General features: G+C 32.5%; 1 protein-coding gene across 1 annotated transcript in view; it reads left to right on the forward strand.

Moving 5' to 3' along the window:
• The first annotated feature begins 406 nt into the window (after positions 1-406).
• The window catches only part of trpl (transient receptor potential-like), a 39,021-nt gene continuing 22,376 nt past the window's right edge, over positions 407-17,051 (forward strand). The window contains exons 1-8 of the mRNA XM_068385774.1: positions 407-425; positions 5,929-6,051; positions 7,251-7,363; positions 9,761-10,001; positions 11,377-11,519; positions 12,019-12,220; positions 12,754-12,927; positions 15,636-15,743. Of these exons, the coding sequence (XP_068241875.1) occupies positions 5,965-6,051; positions 7,251-7,363; positions 9,761-10,001; positions 11,377-11,519; positions 12,019-12,220; positions 12,754-12,927; positions 15,636-15,743 (1,068 nt within the window). The 5' untranslated portion in view covers positions 407-425; positions 5,929-5,964. The remainder of the gene's footprint in view (positions 426-5,928; positions 6,052-7,250; positions 7,364-9,760; positions 10,002-11,376; positions 11,520-12,018; positions 12,221-12,753; positions 12,928-15,635; positions 15,744-17,051) is intronic.

The raw sequence follows: 17,051 nt of genomic DNA on the forward strand, positions 1-17,051 counted from the left end.
TACCTCTCTAATGTCAGTAGAAATGCCTGCTTTAGAATTCCTTTTCTGCATGGAAAAGAATTCTTCTCGAACAGGATTAACACATATGACTAGGAACAAGGAAGACAAATGGTGAGAAACCCTTAAGTTGACACGAATGCAAAATCCTGAAACAACACAGCCCTGCTTACCTGGCGGTGTTGCTGACTCATACCACTCTAATTGGATTAGCCTAGTCCTGGCCAAGGTTTCCATTTTTCCTGGCATGGTGACACTCGTTATTCTTTTTCTTTTTTTAAATCTACTTGCTTGGGGCCGAAGAGTGCCTAGGCCACAGTGCTTGCAGAGTCGAGGGACGTCGGATTCACGACGGGATACACCATCTGGATTGTCCCTCCGAGTGCTTCCTCTGGCAGCTTTGGTGTCTTGCACTGTGCATCAAATAGGTAATTTTTGTGGCAAAGTTTGATATCCTGATCAATAATAACTTCAATTTTCTGTGGTACAGGCTTTATTTTGTGGTAACTCAATATCTTAGTCAGCATTGACTTAAAATTTTTTGAGGTAAAGACTAACTTTTTCGCAATAACACAATATCATTGTCAATGTTGATTTAAGTTTTCTGAAGTAAAGACTCACTTTTTGGGATAACTTAATAGCGTAGTCAATATTGACTTAAATTTTCTGAGGTAAAGACTTTTTTTTAATAACTCAATATGGTAGTCAATATTAACTTAAATTTTCTGAGGTAAAGGCTCTTTTTTAATAACTCAATATTATGGTCAATAATGACTTAAATTTTCTGAGGTAGAGACTAGGTTTTTTTTTTTTAATAACTCAATATCGTAGTCAATATTAACTTAAATTTTCTGAGGTAAAGACTCTTTTTTAATAACTCAATATTGTAGTCAATATTGACTTAAATTTTCTGAGGTAAAGGCTCTTTTTTAATAACTCAATATTGTAGTTAATAATGACTTAAATTATCTGAGGTAAAGACTCTTTTTTAATAACTCAATATTGCAGTCAATAATGACTTAAATTTTCTGAGGTAAAGACTAAGTTTTTTTTTTTTTTAATAACTCAATATCGTAGTCAATATTGACTTAAATTTTCGAGGAAAAGACTAAATTTTTTCTACTCTTTGCCAAACTTGACAGGATGATACTAACAATTGCTAGAACATTTGTTTAGGGTTTTGTCACATTTCTTGATTTCCAACAAGAAATCAATGTGGGGAAGCTTAGTAAAGCTTTACTGCAGATAAAAGTAAAGAACTTACTGCTCATTTGTTTAGGGTTTTGTCACATTTCTTGATTTCCAACAAGAAATCAATGTGGGGAAGCTTAGTAAAGCTTTACTACAGATAAAAGTAAAGAACTTACTGCTCGTTTGCAATCTGGCATTACACTTCCAAAATAAGACAGTTAAGTCAAGCGTACTAAAAAGTAGCAAAAATTTCACCCCTCTCTCTCTCTAAATCAGTTATCTCGATAGACTCGTTGAACTAGAAAATTCCCCTTACTGGTGTAAGAACACTCAACCCTGTCAGTATCCCAAAATGAACTTTGAAAAATAATGAAATACAGTGTAGTCAGATACAGATAATAATAATAATAATAATAATAATAATAATAATAATAATAATAATAATAATAATTTCAAAATTATTATTATTAATAATAATAATAATAATAATAATAATAATAATAATAATAATAATAATAATAATAATAATGATGATGATAATAACAATAATTTTAAAATTATTGATAATAATAATAATAATGATAATGATAATAATAATAATAATGATAATAATTAATAATAATTTCAAAATTATCATTATTATTAATAATAATAATAATTTTGCTATTAATGATAAACACTTATTTCTTATATTTGAGTATTAATCAATTACTCTGAGATCTTTTGTGGTATGTTAAATGAAATCTACGCTTATTTGGAGGGAGATTGAACCAATAAACAATTTGTATCTTTCTGTTGAGGTTGGATTAATATACATAGGCTAATTTCAAATCATTTTTGTTTATTCACATGCAAATATGCATGCTTACTTAGATGCGTCTGGATGATCTTGCGTGGATGACCTCCGTTACTATATACTAAAACTTATGTCAGATCTCAAAAGTCGAGAGGAAGTGGTGTTAATTCACAATATAACCTATGGGCCCAACAGAGTGTATCTGGCGTTTAGAAATCCAAGATGTAGAACAGGCAGAGGCAAAGTGATGTGAACAGACAGAAACAGACTGAGGTGAACAGACAGAGGTTAACTGATGTGAACAGACAGACAGACTGATGTGAATAGATAGAGGCAAACTGACGTGAATAGATATAGACAAACTGATGGGAACAGACAGAAACAGACTGGTGTGAACAGACAGAGACAGACTGGTGTGAACGGACCGAAACAGACTGATGTGACTAGATAGAAAAAGACTGACGGGAACAGACAGAGTCAAACTATATGAACAGACATAGACAGACTGATAGGAACAGACCGAAACAGACTGACGTGAACTAACAGAGGCAACATTGTGTGAACAGACATAGACAGACTGATGTAAACAGACCGAAACAGACTGACGTGAATTAACAGAGGAAACATTCTGTGAACAGACATAGACAGACTGATGTAAACAGACCGAAACAGACTGACGTGAACTAACAGAGGCAACATTGTGTGAACAGACATAGACAGACTGATGTGAACAGACCGAAACAGACTGATGTAAGAAATTATTCTTTATCCTTTTGAAGACTGAATTCGTTTAACAGGTCAGCCTATCTGTAACACTGAGACTAAGATTGGATCTGATGTGCTTGGATAAGGACCTCTTATGAATATTGGAATCACCGACGTCATACTCAATCGATTTTTCCAAAGATGTTAGTGAGTTTACGCCGCAATTATACTATAGCTGAATCGGTAGAACTTCAAAAGTTCAAACCTGCAGCAAATGTCTTATGTTGAACAGGCTGGCATGAGTCTTTTTATAGTTTATATATGAAATATCTGATTTAATGTTGTTACTGTTCTTAAAATAGTTTATTTTAAGTGTGCATTACTTCTCATATAGTTTATTTATTTCCTTATTTCCTTTCCTCATGAGGCTATTTTTCCCTGTTGGAGCCCTTGGACTTATAACATCAGTTTTTTTTTTAACGAGGGGTTGCAGCTTAGGTAGTAATGATCATGATAAGAAGAATGACAGGCACAGTAAAGATAACAGAGTTGATAAGAGTGTCACGACTGAGATGGTGTGGTCATGTGTTAAGGGTGGGCGTTGGGGAGGGAGTGGGGAGGGCGTCGTAGGAACCTGTTAGGAGGAGAAGATCAAGAAGGAGGCAGAGAATTAGTTGACTAGATAAAGGTACCCTGACACCTGCACGACTTTTTGCCACGAATTTGTCGTGGTGAGTCGTGACATTTTGTCGCACGAACTGGAAGATCAAAAAAAAAAAAAAATTACCTCAGAATCACAGCTGACCTGTCCACATTGACACGAACTGGCACGACGAGTTCACGACGATTTCACGCATAGTTCACGACCCGGTGACGAAATTTTGTCGTGACCAAAATTTTGAACATTTCAAAAATTCTCGTCACGACATGCCACGATGTCACGACGGGATTACGAACTCTTCACGCCAGTTCACGACGAGTTCACGCCAGTTCCCGACTCGAGTCGTGACAATGCGTGCCACAAATTCGTGCAAGTGTCAGCCTGGCTTAAGGTGAAGGATGATATGGAGAGAAGAGGTTTGGTGCAGGAGAACACCTTTGATAGAAGACATTGGACCGGGGGCATCAAGCAACCGACCCCTTAATGTAGGGACAACGGTGGGAAAGAAAAAGAAGAGGAAAATGCTGAAATAATCATCTAATAAAACAAGAATTATCTTGATGTTGAGAAGCCTCAAAAATACTAAGGGGCCCCTCGAGACAAGATGACGGAAATCATCATTATACAAATAATCTTGAAGCCAGGTGATAATTCCCGTCATTGTCGCTCTTTTGCGGTTTCTTCTGTGTTCCGAAATAGGTTCATTATTTTCTGCCTCTTTAAGCTATTTTTGTCTTCTTTCTTTAGCCTCCATTATTTGGTTTACGGTCAAGTTTTCCTATTTATAAAACTGCTGGCAGAGCGTTTTTAAAAGAACAGTAAACATGTGTAGGTAAAAAAGTAGTTGCAATGTTATATGATGTATACATACACACGTATATACATTCACACACACACACACACACACACACACATATATATATATATATATATATGTGTGTGTGTGTGTGTGTGTGTGTGTATAGTATCTACTTATATTCATATACACCGATAGATAAAAAGATATAGAAATGCATGTGTGTAGAATTTACTTATTACTCCTACGATATACTATATATAGACAGATATATACAAATGTACATATATATATATATATATATATATACATATATATATATATATATACATGTGTGTGTGCGTGTGTGTGTGTGTGAGTGTGTGTGTGTATGTATGTATGTTAAGGATACACTTGCCACTATTAGGGCAAGCTCATTCTTCACGAATATTTGTTCTTTATCAAATGAAATTTTTTTTCTAAATTTCTAATTTCATCCTTGATAAAATGGAAGTAAAGTAAATTCATCAAATCAAAATGATGTTTCTGGCTAAAGAATAAAAACCTAGTTTACTGTATTAGTTTAAGCGAATGAATAAAAAAAGAGAAAATATTCTTTTTTTAATTTTTGACATGATGCTGATTAAAGGAACAGGCTACTTTCCTTTTTTTACCTTACCACTGTAAACTTCATTACTTAGAAAAAAAAACATATATAAAATACCACAATTTCTAATTTTAGCGTACTTTTTTTTCTAGAGGGAAAGTCGAAAAAAAATATATTTTTGTATTTTTCTTGTATTTTTTCATAGAAGTAATTTTTCTGACAAATGTTTTTTTATCACATATGTTAAATGTTTTTCTTTTATTTTGACTTGATTTATCATAATAAGAAAGAATATTCTTCACTTCTGTCTAACTTTCCTTCCGTGTGTGTTTTTCTCTTTACTTCCCTTGAACCTTCTTTTTGTAGGACTGTCCTTTCTTATTATCTTTGAACCTTTTTTACTTTGTTTCCTTCTATCTATCTTTACTTTCTTCTTTCGTTTTTTCTCTCTTACTCTCTCCAGAATCGGCATTTTATGTTTATGAATTTGTCTTTCTTTCTTATTTGTTCCTTTTCTTTTTCCAGACCATTAATTCTTTATTGTTAGCCTCCCTTTCTTTGCTTTCCTCTTACTTGTTGCCTTCCATTTTTCTTCCTTTCTTTCTTCCCCAAAACAATCTTTCTTTCATTCCTTTCTTTCTCTTTTATTTCTTCTGTCTTTCCTACTTTCTTTCTGCTTTGCTTTCTTTATTTCCCACGATTATCGCTTCTATCTTTCTTCCCTATTTCCTTTCTACCTTTCTTTTATTCCTGGTTCTATCTTTCACGCTTTCCCGATGACCTCTTTCCGATATTTCTTTCGATATAACTTTCTTTTTCAAGAACACTGGAATTTTTCGTTCTTCCCTAACTTTTTCTTTTCATTTTTTCTTTCTTACTTTCTTTCTACCTTCCTACCATTCTATTTCCTTCATACTTTCTCTCCTTTTCTTTCTTAATTCCTTCCTTTCTTTCCCCAGAACCCCCTTCTATCTTATTTCCTTTCTCCCTTCATATATTTTCCTTTCCATCTTTCTGAATTGTTTACTTCCCCTTTTCCTTTCTTACTTAATTTCTACCTTCCTATCTCTTCATTTCCTTCTTACCCTCTCCATTTCTTTCTAAATTATTAGCTTTCTTTCCCCAGAACCCCCTTTCTATCTCCCTTCGTATACTTTTCACTGCAGCTTTCTAAATTGTTTACTTTCTTTCACCAGACTCGGCCATTTCTTGGCACTGCACCAGACGCTACAATGGGTAATCCTGAAAAAGAGAAGAAGGAGGAGAAGATGAAGAAAGGAGTTTCTATGGATGAGAGTATTGATGTCAACATGGAAGAGGTGAAGTGGCGGGTGGGGGGGAGGGGTCTTGCTATCAAACTCAGTATTTCCTACAAGTAGTTAGTAGTTGATTATCCCAGTAGTAACCACGTGACCTACAATTGTAGTTTCCTTACGTAACGAGTAGTTGGATAAGTAGCAGGGCTGAGGATGGTAGTGTCTTAGTGGGAGGTTATGGCAGATGGGCAGTAATATATATATATATATATATATATGTATATATATATATATATATATGTGTGTGTGTGTGTGTGTGTATACATACATCTATACAGTATATATATATAAATATATATATATATATATATATGTGTGTGTGTGTATATATATATATATATATATACATACAGTATATGTATATATATACTGTATATATACAATATATATACATATATTTTTATATATATATATATATATATACATATAATTCTATATATATATATATATATATTTATGTATAATTATGTATGTATATCTATATACATACAGATGTATATATATATATGTATATATAAATATAAATACATATATATATATATATATATATATATATAAATATATATATATATATATATATACATAAATATATGTATGTATATATATGTATATATATATATATATATATATATATACTGTATATATATATATTCTTATAAGCCTCTGCCTCACATAGGTGATGGCTACAGAAAACGAAAGCGTTTTGATTTTAAGTAAAGCTAGGAAATACCAGGAAATTTAGAGCAAATCTTCTTGGAGTGAAGAATGACTATAGTGTGTCTAGCAAAAGTATTTAGACCAAAAATTGATTAATGATAAGACAATTAGTTAAATGTATGAGTATTAACAAGAGTAAACAGCTAAGTAATCCACCCTAAACTTTCATTCCTTTCCAGTTTCCGCTCCCTTCGGCCTTCAACCGGAATATGAGCTTCAATTGTTTTCACATTTATCATAGATTGATGTATTATATGTAGATTTTCAGGATTTTAGTGAACTTTTAAAAGGTATTTGGGGTGTTGTGTTATTATTTCTTTAACTTTCGATGTTGTAAAGATATCAGATATATTTTGAAAACATATATTTCAATTATTACATCGTTATTAATTCCTTTATCAATCTATTTTCACACCAGTGATAAAATCATATATGAATCAAAACAAGCATTAATGTCTAACTTTATATTCACCTATGTCCCACAGGGTAAAGGTCAGTCAGCGGTTGGACAAATGCCCAACTTACCTAAGCCTCTAACTCTGGAAGAGAAGAAATTTCTCTTAGCGGTGGAGCGAGGCGACTGTAATACCACTAGAAAGTGAGTAATGTTTCTCTTTACTCTGTAAAAAATATTTTTTTCCGTTTTTCTTTAGGAGTAATGTGTTTCTCTTCTCTTTAAGAGTGGTGTTTCTATTTTTTTTTGTAAGCGTAATGTTTCTCTTGTCTCTTTAAGAATAATGTTTCTCTTTTCTCTGTAAAAATAGAAAGTGAGTAATGTTTCTCTTTACTCTGTAAAAATAAATTTTTCCGTTTTTCTTTAGGAGTAATGTGTTTTTCTTCTCTTTAAGAGTGGTGTTTCTATTCTTTTTTTTCTTTTGTAAGTGTAATGTTTCTCTTGTCTCTTTAAGAATAATGTTTCTCTTTTCTCTGTAAAAATAGAAAGTGAGTAAGGTTTCTCTTTACTCTGTAAAAAAAATCCGTTTTTCTTTAGGAGTAATGTGTTTCTCTTCTCTTTAAGAGTGGTGTTTCTATTCTTTTTTTTTTTTTGTATAAGTGTAATGTTTCTCTTTTCTCTTTAAGAATAAAGTTTCTATTTTCTCTATAAAAATAGAAAGTGAGTAATGTTTCTCTTTACTCTGTTAAAAAAAATATCCGTTTTTCTTTAGGAGTAATGTGTTTCTCTTCTCTTTAAGAGTGGTGTTTCTATTCTTTTTTTTTAAGTGTAATGTTTCTCTTGTCTCTTTAAGAATAATGTTTCTCTTTTCTCTGTAAAATTAGAAAGTGAGTAATGTTTCTCTTTACTCTGTAAAAATAATTTTTCCGTTTTTCTTTAGGAGTAATGTGTTTCTCTTCTCTTTAAGAGCGGTGTTTCTATTCTTTTTTTTTATAAGTGTAATGTTCCTCTTATCTCTTTAAGAATAATGTTTCTCTATTCTCTGTAAAAATAGAAAGTGAGTAATGTTTCTCTTTACTCTGTAAAAATAAATTTTTCCGTTTTTCTTTAGGAGTAATGTGTTTCTGTGGTGTTTCTATTCTTTTTTTTTTTCTTTTGTAAGTGTAATGTTTCTCTTGTCTCTTTAAGAATAATGTTTCTCTTTTCTCTGTAAAGATAGAAAGTGAGTAATGTTTCTCTTTACTCTGTAAAAATAATTTTTCCGTTTTTCTTTAGGAGTAATGTGTTTCTCTTCTCTTTAAGAGTGGTGTTTCTATTTTTTCTTTTTTTTTTTGTAAGTGTAATGTTTCTCTTGTCTCTTTAAGAATAATGTTTCTCTTTTCTCTGTAAAGATAGAAAGTGAGTAATGTTTCTCTTTACTCTGTAAAAATAATTTTTCCGTTTTTCTTTAGGAGTAATGTGTTTCTCTTCTCTTTAAGAGCAGTGTTTCCATTTTCTCTGTAAAAATAATATTTACCTTTTTTCTTCAAGAGTAATGTCTCTCTTCTCATTAGGAGTAGGGTTTCTCTTTTCTCTTTTTGAATAATGTATCCCTTTTTTCTTTAAGAGTAATTTCCTCTTTTCTCTTTAAGAGGTGTTTCTCTTTTCTCTGTGGGAGCAATATTTTCCTTTTATCTTTAAGAATACGTTTCCCTTTTTTCTTCAAGAGTAATGTTTCTCTTTTCTCTTTAAGAGTAATACTTCTTTTCTCCTTGTAGGAGCAATGTTTACTTTTTCTCTTTAAGAATAATGTTTTAACTTTATTAGAAGAATGTTTCTCCTTTCTCTTTAGCATAAATATTTCTATCTTCTCTTTGAAAGTAATGTTAACCTATAAAAGTAATGGTTCTCCTTTCTCTTTAGCATAAATATTTCTATCTTCTCTTTGAAAGTAATGTCAACATATAAAAGTGATGTTTCTCTTTTCTCTTTGAGAGTAATGTTTCTATCTTCTCTTCTCAAGTTCCCAGCAGCGGATTAGCGTCATTTCTTAGTCATTTTATTATGATTAGGACTCTTAAATTAAAATTGGTTTTCAGTGAATATATTCTAATTCGGGATCACAATTGGAAAACAAAAAAAATAAAAAAAAAATTCTTAACTTCCGCTGATGATATTTTCTTTTGGTTTCATTTAAGTCATTCCTTTCTTCGGCAGAAGGCTCTTCAATAACTCGTTCTTTCTCCTGTAACAGCGAGCCTTTTGTTCATTTTACTCTCTCTCTCTCTCTCTCTCTCTCTCTCTCTCTCTCTCTGCACAAACACATACACACACACACACACACACACACACACACATATATATATATATATATATATACATATATATATATATATTTATATATACATTCTCTCTCTCTCTCTCCTCTCTCTCTCTCTCTCTCTCTCTCTCTCTCTCTCTCTTTGTTTTCCCTATTTTTATTCTGTTCTCTTCCCATGTATATACTCCTAGCATACTCCTAACTACTACCACTCCTTCACGAATCATCCAGTAACACTCCCCACTCCCTCATGAAACATTTAAGTAAAGAATCTCCTCCTTCTCCCTCCCCCTCTCCTGCAGGATGCTGCAGAAGACTCATAGGCACCCTGATTACATGAACATGAACTGCGTAGATCCCCTTGGACGAGGCGCCCTTCACATGGCCATCTCCAACGAGAACCTGGAGATGGTGGAGATGTTGGTGGTGATGGGAGTGGCCACGAATGATGCTCTTCTTCACGCCATCGACTCCGAGTTCGTGGAGGCCGTCGAGGTCCTCCTCGAACACGAGGAAGTCATCCATAAGGAAGGAGAACCTTACGTGAGTACGACGAAACATTAGACTTACTCCTTCAGCTTCTTGGACTCGCAGATCTGTTTCCGATTGCAAAATGGTTATGGTCGCTTCTTCTTCTTCTTCTTCTTCTTCTTCTTCTTCTTCTTCTTCTTCTTCTTCTTCTTCTTCTTCTTCTTCAACCTTTACTTATCTCTATATGAAGTTGCTGTTTCGTATAAGCCTTCTCCATTCTTTTCTCTTAATCCTTTTTTCACCTGCATCTTGGTAAAATTCCAATCTTCTACATTAATATATTTATCTTTCAAAAATAGTGTTGCCACACCATCAATGGGATTTAAATTCTGCGTTATCTTAAATATTCATTCAGTTTTAGGCTCTAAAATCTCGGGTATATGTCGGTGTTAAACTCCTACACCACGGGTCACAGTTAAACTCTTTACGACGTTTATTACTGTGGCACCCTAGTAGTACCAGCCAAACTCGGCTGAATCCCTCGTCAGGCTGGGAGGAGCGAAGAGAAAAAAAGCACCCTTTTGTTCTTTTTTATTTCAGCTACCTCCCTAAATTGGGGGAAGTACCTAGGCAGATAGATAGATAGATAGATAGGTAGATAGACAGATAGATGGCATTTTATAATAGGCTTTATGTTCGTGTTCTCCTTGTCCTTACTTGCTCATTCATGTTTCTGGTAAAGTACCAGCAATATCATTAAAGCTTCTTCATTTTCATGACTGAGTTAAATCTGGTTTTCTGCTTTTATTTTTTGTTTATTGAAACCAAATGTTGTTTCACTAATGACGACAGAACCTAATCTACTTGACCCAATTATATCACTATTTAAGAAAATATATTGGTTCTCATATTTCTGGAAAGTATGATTTCTCATATTTCTGTTAAAACCAAGTAATGTTTCTCGTTTATTGAAATAAAATATTGCTTCACTAATACCAACATAACCCGACATACTCGATCTAACTATATCACTGTTTAAAAGAATATTGCTTCTCATATTCCTGTTAAAAGCAAGTAGTGTTTCTCATATCTCTATTGAAACCAAATATTACTTCACTAATGTCAACAGAACCACACCTACTCGATCTAACTAAATCACTGTTCAGAAGAATATTGCTTCTCATATTTCTGGAAAGTATGGCTTCTCATATTTCTGTTAAAACCAAGTATTTTTTTTAGTTTATTGAAAACCAATATTGCTCCAATAATGCCAAAAGAAACCAACCTACTCTCTCTAACTATATCACTGTTTAAAAAGATTAATGCTTCTCATATTTCTGTTAAAACTAAGCATTGTTTCTCGTTTATTGAAACTAAATATTGCTTCACTAATACCAACATAACCCGACATACTTATCCTACCAAATCCTATTTTTCCCTCCTGCAGTCCTGGGAGAAGGCTGATCGCAACACCTCAGCCTTCACTCCAGAGATCACGCCCCTCATCTTGGCTGCTCATCGGGACAACTATGAGATCCTGAAGATCCTACTGGACCGCGGGGCTATGTTGCCTATGCCCCATGACATCAAGTGAGCAAGTTTCAGATATGTTGCTAAATCAGAAGTTATTGGTTCAAGTTATTAATTATGGTTTGATCTTAAGACATGAGTGGGTATATTATTATTATTATTATTATTATTATTATTATTATTATTATTATTATTATTATTATTATTATTATTATTATTATTATTAAAAACTCTTGGTTAAATTATTATTATTATTATTATTATTATTATTATTATTATTATTATTAAAAATTGTTGTGTAACTTATTATTATTATTATTATATTATTATTATTATTATTATTATTATTATTATTATTATTATTATTATTATTATTATTATTATTATTATAGATAGTCTGGAATTTTCATTATATTATAATCACAATATATAATAAAAGACAATATCAGACTATCTTTCCAAAATAATCACCATCAGCATCATCATCATCATCATCCATAACTGCATCCATCCAATGCCATCCACATCACGCCCTCAAGAAAAATCTCTACATCCGCAGATGCGGATGTCCAGAATGCATCAAGACCTCCGCGGAGGACTCCCTCCGCCACTCTCGCTCTCGCATCAACGCCTACCGCGCCCTTGCCTCTCCTTCCCTCATTGCCCTGTCTTCCACTGACCCCATCTTGACCGCCTTTGAACTCTCCTGGGAACTCAAGAACCTGGCCAACACCGAGCACGAGTTCCGAGCTGACTACTTGGTGAGAGGAAGCTGATTATTATTATTATTATTATTATTATTATTATTATTATTATTATTATTATTATTATTATTATTATTATTAATTCTGTTGTTATTGAATTAATTATATTAGAATCATTATCAATAATAAGGATAGTAACAATAATAAGATTAGTCGCCGCAGAATTTCGGGGCAAAATAAGCCCCACCCCCTGATGACGTCACAGCCAATCATGTTGTCTCCTGCGTTAACAGCGGTCACATCACATCCTGTTAAAGTGACTATAAGCCAGTATAGGTTGAAATTTGTAAGGGGGTGTATTGTGACCACTGGTAACGCAGGAGGCGACGGGATTCGCTATGACGTCATCAAGGGGCAGAGCTTATTTTACCCAGGAATCTTTGCAGCCACTATAGTTATTATTATTATTATCATTATTATTATTATTAGATGAAGAGATTATTAGATATGATAAGTATACCAGATACAATGACATACCTACACACATGCACATCCACATGAATAATTTCCTGTTCCCTCATCCCCTTCAGGAACTCCGCCGCAAGTGTATGGGCTTCGCCGAGGAGCTGTTGAGCCACGCTCGATCCTCAACCGAGCTGGCTGTCATGCTAAACCACGATCCCGAGTCCGTTGTTCCTTACGAAGACGGCGAGCATATGATGCTCAAGAGGCTTGAACTGGCCATCGATTACAAGCAGAAGAGGGTGAGACACTAAACCCTTTTCTTATTTAATTTTTCAATTGAATTTACCGTTTATCCAAAGAGTTGTTACGAGTCGGTCAGTTGTGCATGGATTACAGGTTCAAGTCTTCAGGATTATTTTACATGTTTTGTTTTAATTGTAGAATCTCAGCAATAGTTTATCTTGATTTATACGTTATTCCTTGAGAGTTACAAGGATTTTGGATGTCTCAAAGACTTTAGTCCATCCGCAGAGACACCATTTGCTCTAAGTCTTCGGGGTTATATTATATGTTTTGTTTTAATAGTAGAATCTCAAAAACAGTTTATCTTGAATTATACGTTATTCCTTGAGAGTTACAAGGATTTTGGATGTCTCAAAGACTTTAGTCCATCCGCAGAGACTCCCTTTGCTCTTAGGTAGAAACAATTCCCTTTAAGTATTTAGAGAGTTCTTATGATCTTGTCTAACTTATTCTTGAACTCGTTTACCGTGTTACTCATTACTACATCCACTGGAATTTAATTTCATACATTTGAAAGAGAGAGAGAGAGAGAGAGAGAGAGAGAGAGAGAGAGAGAGAGATGGTGTGAGCATGCGTTGAAAATGGATGGTGGGGAGGGAGTGAGGAGGGCTTGCAAGGAACCTGTTAGGGGAAGAGATCGAGAGGGAGGCAGAGAAATAGATGAAGAGATAAGGTGAAGGATGATATGGAGAGAAGAGGTTTGGTGGAAGAGGGTGCCTTTGATAGAAGGCTTTGGAGAGGACGCATCAGGCAACCGACCCCTTAATGTAGGGATAATGGTGGAAAAGAAAAGCTATTTGCTATTTTTTATTTCTATTAAACATATTTTACGGATTATGCGTTATTTTATTAGCTATGTTTACACATTTGGTAACTGAATCTCATTTGTAGCCATAGTCCATTTCTTTTAGCGAGTCATATTTGCACTGACTCGCAGCGGTGCCCTTTTAGCTCGGAAAAGTTTACTGATCGCTGATTGGTTGGATAAGATAATTCTAATCAATCAGCGACCAGGAAACTTTTCCGAACTAAAAGGGCCCCGTTGCGAATCGGTGCAAATAGGACTCTCTAAAAGAAATGGACTATAGTCACAAACAAATCGTGATGTTTTTTTTAGTTATTTTTATTTTTTTTCTTAGGATCTTACGATCATTCCTTTAAACTCTAAATGAATTTCATTAATCAAAGAATTTTGATTTCTTCCAGAAATTCTCAAATCACAGATAACTCTAATTGTTTTAGCTGGTCTCTTTTAGTCTAAACAGTTCGTCGCTTAATCTAAATTAATACAAACTTCAAAACATTTTATGGCGTATTCTAAAAAGAAAAAAAAAAAAAAGTCATTTTAAAAGTTTGATTTCTATAATAATTTCCCGAATTTCTTATTTTAAAGAATTGCAATCTTAAAAACAGTCTGTGGCTTAATCTAAACGCAAAACCCCTTTTTCAAAGGTTTTGTTTTAATAAAATCCCGAATTGCAGATAATTCTATTAGATTTAATTGTCATTTTTATTCTTAAAAGTCTGTCTCTTATTATAAATACAATCTTAAAAAGTCTGTGGTTTAATATAAAAGCAAAATTTCACTATGTTTTCTTTAATAAAATCCAGAATTGCATATAATTCTAATTCCTTTAATCAGCATTTTTATTTTTAAAAGTCTGTCGCTTACTCTAAAAAAGAATACAATCTTAAAAACAGTCTGTGGTTTAATCTAAAACCAAATCCCTCTTTTCAAAGTTTGTTTTCTTTAATAAAATCCTGAATTGCAGATAATTCTTTTTGTTTTAGTTGGTATTATTATTCGTAAAAGTCTGTCGCTTATTCTAAAAAATACAAACTTAAATAAGATTCTATGACTTAATCTAAAGAAAAAAAACCTTCTCAAATTTTGTTTTCTTTAATAAAATCCAGAATTGCAGATAATTCCATTCGCTTTAGTTGTCATTTATATTCTTGAAAGTCAGTCGCTTATTCTAAAAAAAAAATACAATCTTAAAAACAGTCTATGGCTTAATCTAAAAGAAAAAGTTCAAAGTTAGTTTTCTTTAATAAAATCCTGAATTGCAGATAATTCCATTCGCTTAGTTGTCATTTATATTCTTGAAAGTCAGTCGCTTATCCTAAAATAAAATAAAATCTTAAAAACAGTCTATGGCTTAATTTAAAAGCAAAAGTTCAAAGTTTGTTTTCTTTGATAAAATCCAGAATTGCAGACAATTCCATTCGCTTTAGTTGTCATTTATATTCTTGAAAGTCAGTCGCTTATCCTAAAATAAAATAAAATCTTAAAAACAGTCTATGGCTTAATCTAAAAGCAAAAGTTCAAAGTTTGTTTTCTTTAATAAAATCCAGAATTGCAGATAATTCTTTTGGTTTTAGTTGGTATTTTCATTCTTGAAAGTCTGTCGCTTATCCTAAATAAAAATACAATCTTAAAAAGTCTATGGCTTAATTTAAAAGCAAAAGTTCAAAGTTTGTTTTCTTTAATAAAATCCAGAATTGCAGATAATTCTTTTTGTTTTAGTTGGTATTTTCATTCTTGAAAGTCTGTCGCTTATCCTAAAAAAAAATACAATCTTAAAAACCGTCTATGGCTTAATCTAAAAGCAAAAGTTCAAAGTTTGTTTTCTTTAATAAAATCCAGAATTGCAGACAATTCTATTTGTTTATACAAATCTCCTCATGTTCCTTTCGTGAACAGTTTGTGGCTCATCCCAACATCCAACAACTGCTGGCAGCGCTTTGGTACGAAGGACTGCCTGGCTTCAGGAGGATGGCTGTCGTTGATAAGTGCCTGGAGATTGTGAAAGTGAGTTTCTTTTCACATTCTGGTATATTTCCCTTTTGTTTCTAGTAGGGTATAGTTTCACTTACATCCAATTTCATTAAGGAATAGTTTTATTGTCTATTTTTTCTACCAACTTATATTTACTGAACCAATATAATTTATCTAAAATCCATTTATGACTAAAAAAAACTTGGAATCTATAATTTTTTTTCCTAATCTGGATATTGATATTGAACCACTGCATTGAATAATCTTTTTATTGTGTTTCTTTTCTTCCAACTTATAATATTTACAGTACTTATATAATTTACTTAAAATCTATTCATGACTAAAGATATTTACATGGACAAAACCCTGCAGTCTATTAAATTTCTTGTTCCTACTCTGGATATTTATATAGATCCACAGCACTAAATAATCGTTTTATTGTTTCTCTTTTCTTCCAAAGTATAATATTTGCTGTACCAATATAATTTACTTGAAATCCCCTCATACTAAAGATATTTATATGGACAAAATCTTGCAGTCTATTAAATGTCTTTTCCTGATCTGGATATTGATATGGAACCACTGCATTAAATAATCTTTATATTTTTTTTTGCCTCCAACTTATAATATTCACTGTACCAATATAATTTACTTGAAATCCCCTCATACTAAAGATATTTATATGGACCAAATCTTGTAGTCTATTAAATTTCTTGTTCCTAATCTGGATATTGATATGGAACTACTGCATTAAATAATCGTTTTATTGTCTTCCTTTTCTTCCAACTTAAAATATTTACTATACCAATATAATCTACTTAAATCCATTTATGAATAATATATTTACATGGACAAAAAACACTTGGAGTTATCAAATTTCTTATTCCTGGTCTAGATATTGATATAGATCAACTGCCTTAAAGAATCGTTTTTTATCGTATTTATTTTCTTCCAACTTATAATATTTACTGTACCACTATAATTTACTTAAAATCCATTCATGACTAAAGAGATTTACATGGAAAAAACATTTCAGTCTATTAAATTTCCTATTCTTAATCTGGATATTGATTTGACTGCCATTCAGTTATTTCTTTTAACCTGTTGCTGTTTTTAAAATAATTCATTGTTAATTTTTTCTCATCGTTCATATATTTCCTGATTTCCTCTCCTCACTGGGCTATTTTTTTCATGTTGGAGCTCTTGGGCTAATAGCATCTTGCTTTTCTAACTAGGGTTGTAGCTTGGCTAGTAATAATAATAATGATTATGATAATGATAAGATTTTCCATAATTCTGGCTATCCTTTGTATTCACATCTGCATAGACTGTATTATCATG

This window comes from Palaemon carinicauda, chromosome 13, assembly GCF_036898095.1.
Source record: "Palaemon carinicauda isolate YSFRI2023 chromosome 13, ASM3689809v2, whole genome shotgun sequence".
Classification (NCBI taxonomy): domain Eukaryota; kingdom Metazoa; phylum Arthropoda; class Malacostraca; order Decapoda; family Palaemonidae; genus Palaemon; species Palaemon carinicauda.